This window comes from Esox lucius, chromosome 11 (assembly GCF_011004845.1).
Source record: "Esox lucius isolate fEsoLuc1 chromosome 11, fEsoLuc1.pri, whole genome shotgun sequence".
In the NCBI taxonomy this organism is placed as follows: Eukaryota; Metazoa; Chordata; class Actinopteri; order Esociformes; family Esocidae; genus Esox; species Esox lucius.
Genome location: NC_047579.1, coordinates 35,029,687 through 35,037,860, shown reverse-complemented (window position 1 = coordinate 35,037,860; position 8,174 = coordinate 35,029,687). Strand labels below are relative to the sequence as shown.

General features: G+C 39.8%; 1 protein-coding gene across 2 annotated transcripts; it reads left to right on the top strand.

Annotated features, from left to right (window-relative positions):
• The first annotated feature begins 183 nt into the window (after positions 1-183).
• On the top strand, positions 184-7,596 carry LOC105013135. 2 transcript variants are annotated; one of them, XM_020050661.3, is made up of 11 exons: positions 184-435; positions 710-787; positions 875-907; positions 1,170-1,253; positions 1,594-1,691; positions 3,827-4,161; positions 4,288-4,383; positions 5,409-5,504; positions 5,940-6,035; positions 6,929-7,003; positions 7,199-7,596. In XM_020050661.3, the coding sequence occupies exons 1-11, from the start codon at positions 373-375 to the stop codon at positions 7,276-7,278; spliced, it is 1,134 nt and encodes a 377-aa protein (XP_019906220.2). In that variant the 5' UTR covers positions 184-372; the 3' UTR covers positions 7,279-7,596. The 2 variants fall into 2 exon arrangements, with proteins under 2 accessions (XP_019906220.2, XP_019906221.2); XM_020050662.3 differs by lacking the exon at positions 4,288-4,383.
• Positions 7,597-8,174: the final 578 nt, after the last annotated feature.

Genomic DNA, 8,174 nt, shown 5'->3' with positions numbered 1-8,174 from the left:
GATTAAGAATTCCTCTGTTCAAAATGGCTGTTAAGTGTTCGCTGTTCTCTTGGGAAATCTTTGACTGTGGATATCTAATTTCCCAGTGTAACTATACCTTAAAAGACATTGGCTGCATAGCTGCAGATACGTTATTTTATACCCAGTTGTACCCACTGACTCAGACCTATGATCCTGTACACGTCAGTACTGAGCAGCTTCAACGAGGAAAAGAACAAACAGGTTTTGGTATGTTAGAATAGAGAAGTGTGTGAGTAGTGATGGAGCCAGTGATATCCCAGTTCTTGTCGAAATTGGGAAGTACCCTGTATACTGGTCACAGATGTAACAATAACTAATAACAGGATTGTGTTACTGCTAACGTCTGAAATAATGTCAGCAACAGGACAACAATTGCTCTTTGAGGGCTTCTTAAAGAAAAGAAAAGATACCATGGTAAGAGAGAGCTTTTTAAATATGTTGAAATGATGACGTTAACAACACTTCAATTGTTGTATGTTTTCTTGTTGATGAACGCATCTGCTGTTTGGCAAGTTGACCAGTGAGGGAAGTTAGCAGGTCTGTCTGGTTCAGCTGAAGAGTGATTTAAATATTTTTCATGCTTTTTATTACTGCTTATGAGTACTCTTGTCTACTCTGTCATTGTTTTCATCCAGAATAAGATCTTCGCTATCTGGTGAAATAGTGTCTGTATATTATATTCTTTTAGAAAATGAAGTGGGCAACCTATTGGTTCAGGCTCCACAACACAACGCTATTTTTCTACACTAAGAAACATGGGAGTGCTGTAAGTATAATTGAGGTGATTCCTCTGTTATTAACTATTTAAAGCAAAAACAAGAAATAAAGCCTTATACTCCTGTTACTCCCACAGTCACATCTAAGAGGCCTTTACTACATCTACACAGTGAGTTAAACTGGTTTCATTGTATAACAGTAACCCTGTCTACTGCTGGTCCTAATCACTTTAACTATTGTAGCCAACTGGTTTTAAACTGGCCCCAAACTGTAACACTCGTGTTTCTTGTCCCTTTGAGCTGATTTGGATAACGTGTCCTGAGCACTTGCATATTCCATCAGCCCTTGTTACTCCTGCTTAATGGGGTACAGTTACATAGTACGTGGATAGACCATGTGTGTCTGAAATGGCAGTGTTGTTGATGGGCCAGGTACAGTCGGTTCGTGTGATCCAGAAGGAGAGCAAACACTCTCTGTTTGAGATCATCATGAAGAATGGGAAGAGGAAGGTACTGGTGAGTAACTCAAGACACAGATATACTCCAGATTTACACAAACGTGTGTGATGGCTGTGTACGTTTTATTTGTTCAAGGATGAGGCCTGTCACTGTCCTCTTCATACTGACAGTGGGGATATTCCATATTTTTTAAGAAATATACATTCAACTGTTAGTTCCATTTGAATGTAATTGCCATGTTTTGCCAGACGCGTATGCATGTTTGAATGATTATGTACATGAGAGATTTGCCAAGATCCCTTACTACACCACCTCCTTTGACCCTGTGAAATTCTGCGATTAGCTACCCGCTGTAACCATGTATTCAATCCATGTTACCCCAAACATCTGTTTGTAGGCTGCCGAGACCGATGACTTAAGGAGGGTGTGGATTGACCAGCTGTGGAGGGCAATGCATCTGTCTGCCCCAGGGGGCTCATTCCCTGGCAGCATACGGTAACATGAAGATTATCATATTTGAATCCCCCAATGTATCTCAATTACATTGCACTTTAGTAGGATAACAGTTCGTATCTAGAGCAGCTTCCAATAAAGGCATTCAAATGTATTGTACGTTCTTATTCAAATGAAACTAAACAGCCTGTCAGAATTGTAAGTCAAACCTTTATTATTAACAGTTTGTGAAAGATATTTCTGTACTACATGTTATAAAGAAAGCCTCTTGTGTACATAAGTATTCAGACCTTTTATTCAGTACTATGAAGAAATGACTTTCGCAGCGATCCTAGCTTGGAGTTTTCTTGGGTATGCCTCCGCTAGCTTTGCATAGCTGGATTTAGGCAGTTTCTCCCCTTGTTTGTAGATCCTCTCAAGCTTACTCAGATTTAATGGGAAATATTGGGTGAACTGAATCTTCAGGTGTCCCCACAGATTGGATTCAAGTCATTGTCCCAGTCTGATGTCCTGTGCTCTCTGAATTCTTCAAGGACCTCTCTGTATTTTGCTGCATTCATCCTTCCCTTAATGCTGATCGTCAAGTCCCTGCCACTGTATCCCTACAGCATGAAGATCCCACCATCATGCTTCCTCTTAAGGACGGTATAAGACAGCCAATGAGTAGTGCCTTATTTTCATTAGCCGTAGTACCCACCATTCAGGCCTACTCATAACATTTTGGTCTCATCAGACCAGATTATTTTTTCCCTCATGTTCTCAGAATCCTTGAGGCAGCATGTCATATGACTTTTACTCAGGAGTGGCTTCTGTCTAGCACAGAAAGGACCTATTAATGGAATGCTGTAGAGATGATTGTCCTTCTGACAGGTTTTCCCATCTATGCAGAAAAACTCAATGACCAAGGCCTTCTTGCCCAGTTACTTTGTATGGCTGGATGGCCTGCCCTAGGAAGAGTCTAGGTGGTTTTGTACTTTCATTTCACAACGATAGAGCCCACTGTGCTGAAGGGGAACTTTCAATGCTTTATCGTTTTTTTTTTTTTATAACCTTCTCCCGATCTCTGAGGTCTATGGAGAGTTCCTTGGACTTTACGGCATGGTTCTTACTTTGACATACACTGTTAGTGTGGGACCTCTCTAAATTGTATCCAAACATTTGCGACTGGTGGAATTCTAGCGATATCTCAAGGGCGACCAAATGATGGTGTATGCATTGGAATTAAATTTGGAGAGTTGTTACAAAAAAGTCTGAATACTTGTACATGAGATTGAAGGAACCGAAAAATTTCAATTCTATGTTTGTTTACATATTCAATGATTCTTCATTATTTAGTTTAGACATTTATATCTATGTACTTAATTTCTCTCCTAATCGGCAATCATTGGAATTTTTTAGAGATGTTTCTGTAAGCTGTGAATGCAGGGACAAAAAGGTTTGCTTGTTATTGCCTAGCTAGCTTGCTTCTTGAGTTAACACCGCTCTATCTTATGAGATGGCCCCGAACAGATCAGAATGTGTCCCCAATTGATAAGGGGTCTATTCTTTAAGACTAGTTTGTAATAATTTTGATCAATAAACCAACCCCCATGGATATAAACCAGAGCCGGGATTGGGGGAGCTCTCTCTTGCATTTTCCTCCCTTCTGCCTCTTTGCTCTTGCAAACATCTTGAATATCCGGAGAGCTTTTATCTTTGATACTTGTAATGTAATTGTAATACTCTCTTTATATATCAAATTCATTTGTTACATTAATTCATTCAGTATTTGGAATTAATCTAAAACGGGTCAAAATCCAGTGCTTAAAGATATTTCAAAAAAAACTTTGCCACTTTGTTTTAATCTGGTATTGTGTGTAGATTGATGGCATAACATATGATGTAATACTTTTAAATTCAGTCTAAAACACAACAAAATCTGGAGAATACAAAATCTGAATACTTCTGAAGCCACTGTGTCTCTACAGTACATTTCTAAATATTCTGCCCTGGACCCAGTAAGTTTCAGCGTGTCTTAGCGTGGAAAGGTGACCACTCCCGTGGTGGGCATACGTGTTCAAGTTAGCAGCAGCTGATGACCCATGTGCAGGATACAGTCTTGTGGAACGTTCAGATGTTTGCCTACTGAATGTGGCACTTGCAAGCGTATGAGAACTGCCTGTCTGTTGTGTTTCCAGACAGCAGAATGTGGGGTCTGATGATCTGAGGATCAGAGGTCACACGATCGCCTACAATGGGTCAGAATGTAACAGTGTGACGGAAAACCTGGAAGTTCATCGACCCCTCTCTGTACCCCTAAGCCCCTGCACCCCTAAACAGAATCTGGACCTGTGGAAGAAGAGCACCTTCACCCTCCCCACCCCCCTAAAACTGGACCAGGACCTGGAAAACTGGAGTACCAACTCCCTCTCAAGGCTAAACCGTGACCTGTATCTGTGTGATAGTGGTGTTATGTCCCTGACCGACAAGCTCAAAAGTGAGGAGTCCACAGAACAGAACACCATCTCACACTGTAAGTAGAGTATCAATGGCACTACTGAAATGTTTGTGTTCAGATTTGCTATGACAAGCCGTTGACAAGTTCAATGGTTTGGTTTTGTAGTGGAAAGAGAACAATGTCTTTCAACTGTAATTTCAGGGGAGGAGTGTAATGACTCTGTCCCTAAACTGACTGGGAACTGTGACGAGAGAGATGAGGAAGAGAGTCATTATGACATTCTACCAGCCCGGAACTGTAAATATTACGCTCATGTTTACATTAGTGCGTTATTATGTCTTTACATTTTAATTAATTATTTATAAATCTTACATAAATGATTCTTTATATGAAAAGCTCTGTATTTGACACTACTAAACATGCACTGAACAAAATTATAAACGCAACACTTTTGTTTTTGCCCCCATTTGTCATGAGCTGATCCCAAAGATCTAAGACTTTCTCTATGTCCTCAAAAGGCCTATTTATCTCAAATATTGTTCACAAATCTGTCTAAATCTGTGTTAGTGAGCACATCTCCTTTGCTGAGATAATCCATCCACCTCACAGGTGTGGCATATCAAGATGCTGATTAGACAGCATGATTATTGCACAGGTGTGCCTTAGGCTGGCCACAATAAAAGGCCAATCTAAAATGTGCAGTTCCATCACACAGCACAATGCCACAGATGTCACAAGTTTTGAGGGAGCGTGCAATTGGCATGCTGAGTGCAGGAATGTCCACCAGAGCTGTTGCCCGTGAATTGAATGGTAATTTCTCTGCCATAAGCCGTCCGGACCAACGTTCCACAGGCCACAATCAACAACCTGATCAACTCTATGCGAAGGAGATGTGTTGCACTGCGTGAGGCAAATAGTCACACCAGATACTGACTAGTTTTAGGACCCCCCCCCCCCAATACAGTGAAACTGCACATTTTAGGATGGCCTTTTATTGTGGCCAGCCTAAGGCACACTTGTGCAATAATCATGCTGTCTAATCAGCATCTTGATATGCAACACCTGTGAGGTGGATGGATTATCTCGGCAAAGGAGAAGGGCTCACTAACACAGATTTAGACAGATTTGTGAACAATATTTGAGAGAAATAGGCTTTTGTGTACATAAAGTCTTAGATCTTTGAGTTCAGCTCATGATAAATGGGGGCAAAAACTAGTGTTGCATTTAGAATTTTTTTCAGTGTATGAATTGATGTAATTGTGCATGATCAATGGTTTATGTTTAATAAATTACTGCTAACTCACCTGTTTTTATCTCTGTAGCTGAACATCAAACCAAACAATCAGAAGAAAACTTGATTCAGCAGGAGGGCATCTATGACTTCCCGCTGTCTAATAGGAGGGCAACTGACCGGCGAAGTGAGATAAAATTCTGTATAGTGTTACATTAGTGTGTCATATATGGCTTGAGTTTATTTTATTTAAAGGGGGGTGGGCAGATCCTCCTTACTTATTTTTACAATTTTTAAGGCTTATATTGAAAGCCTTGTTGTCTTGTTACTTGTCTTGTTGACAAATAAAGAGGAATCAGAACCGAAAAGGGGTTTTGAACCCTGGTCTACAGCAGGGTGCCACATACGTGCATAGAGTCAGAGGTGTTACTACTCTATCACGGCTCCACACTCATGGCTTCAAAGAGTATCTAAAACATTATAATGTTTCATATATTGTTCAACAATGAAGAGCTCTATTTTTGATACTACTGAAAATACCAGTAGATATCATATAGTATGATCTTATTAATGGTCTGTGTTTTTTAACTGACCACAGACTAACCTGGTATTTTCTCTTTAGCTGAACATCAAACCGACCAATCAGATGAAGACTTGACTCATGGGGTGGGGATCTATGATGTCCCGATGTCCAATAGGAGGGCAAGTGACCAGCAAGGTGAGAGTTGTAAAACAGCTTTTCTCTTCCACATTAAAATAGATTAAACATCTGGCTCCATCTGTCTAAGCGTAGTCCTGGCATCTGTCACAAATGATATCCCACTAGCAGAGAAACCTCTAAATTCCTGGACAGATGTGTTAGGAAAGGACATTTAAAAAAGGAGACACTCCTGCTGTTTGCAAGTGTTACTGGTTCTCTATAATAATTGTTATAGAAATAATGATTAAACTGATAATACTTGCTAGCAGCATAATCATTGTGTGATTATCTCATTTTATTAATGATTACCCCACTTGCTCGATTTTGAAAATGAAAATTGTATGATGTGTCCTGACCTAGATATCCAGCATTTACAATGTAAGCTTTGATAGGTCATGTTCATCAAACTCTTGAAATGTATTACATAAAATGCCTGGACATTCATCGACCCCAAGTTTTCTTTGATAGGCTTGAGAAATTGATGTGATGGGCCTGAGCTATTTCTTTTTGTACTTTTTTCTATTTTGTAAAAAACACTGACACTCCTCGGGCACCTAATGAGAGAGTTATTTGTGGACAAAGCTCTCTCAAGCCATATGATTCAAACTAGTACCTAAAGCAACATGTTATTGACCGATTAACTTTCACATAGGCATGGCTTTGTACATACACTAAATGTATAGAAATCGGTCAGGTATTCATATTGGAACATTTTGGAAGACATGTTGCAAACACTGTAAAGACTCAATGTATGCAAAAACATATAAACCGCATGGTATCACTATAGCAGGCACGTGTTGATATTGGTTTGACAGTTTCTAACTGTGCAACATTATCGGACTGGTTCTGCTATGCACATCTTTTATGCAAATTCATATGAATAAGGGTTTCTTTTTGTGTATTAATCTTAGAATGTAGAGAGACGACCGAGAGCATCTATGATGTCCCGAGATCCTTACTGAAGAAAATGTCCGATCACACACTTGGTATGACTTTTCATATTTCTCCATTAGCTGCTTATTTCATAGCAATGAAAACAGAAATGCAACCTCCTGACAATTTTCTAGTTTATTTTCAAGGGATGATGATAAAAGAAACACACTGTCTCCATTTCCTACCTATCACAACAAGCCCTAATCAGTATAAAGAAAACCAGACATTCTTTATACCTCACATTACAGAATCTTACCCTGGTGGGGTACTGCTGGAAGACAGTAGTCTCCTGGATGACACGATGGCCAGTCTGGCTGGAAGACTGTAGTCTCCTGGATGACACGATGGCCAGTCTGGCTGGAAGACAGTAGTCTCCTGGATGACACGATGGCCAGTCTGGCTGGAAGACCGTTGTCTCCTGGATGACACGATGGCCAGTCTGGCTGGAAGACCGTTGTCTCCTGGATCACATAATAGTATATGACTAGAAAACTGTCACAACACATATCGTTATCATATATCTGTATTATTTACCAGTGCTGATTGGGTGGATTACCCCTTTAAATAAAAGTGCCAAAAATAACTGCACAATGACTAGCATGGTTCTAGTGTGAGGAGACCTGGCTCAATTACTCTCAATGGATTGAAAAGCTTTATTCGCTTTATTTAATTATACATTTAGAGCTGTCAAATGATTACAAAATCTAATTGAGTTAACTTGCAGTATTTGCTGCGATTGAGCAAAGTTCATTGCTCAAGGAAGCAGACAGATTTGTCAGATTCAAAACATGACCCTTTTGTTAACTGGCTCAATGCTCTGAACGTTCGGTTACATGTCACATTTTAGTTGGTTTAACAACTGAAATGTTCCCAAAAGTGCAAATTCAGGGTAAATCAAGCATCCCTCCTATATGACCGAGCTCTCCACATAGAGTATATTATCCATAATTAGTCAGCAATCTTCTGAACACAGGCCCTGGTCGTCAGTCTTGGGGGGTTAATATGGAACTATTATATACTCTATGGTAGTCTAAGAACCTACTGTACAATAACTGGACAACTCCCTCATTAAAATGGTTCTGTAAAACATGATATATTCCGTTAGATACATATGTTTTTGTTAACATTACATATTAGCCAACGCTCTCATCCGTTGCGAAATCCACAGTTTACCAACTGAGCTACACCGGAACACATTTCATGGAGAGAAATAACTTGTTTGAT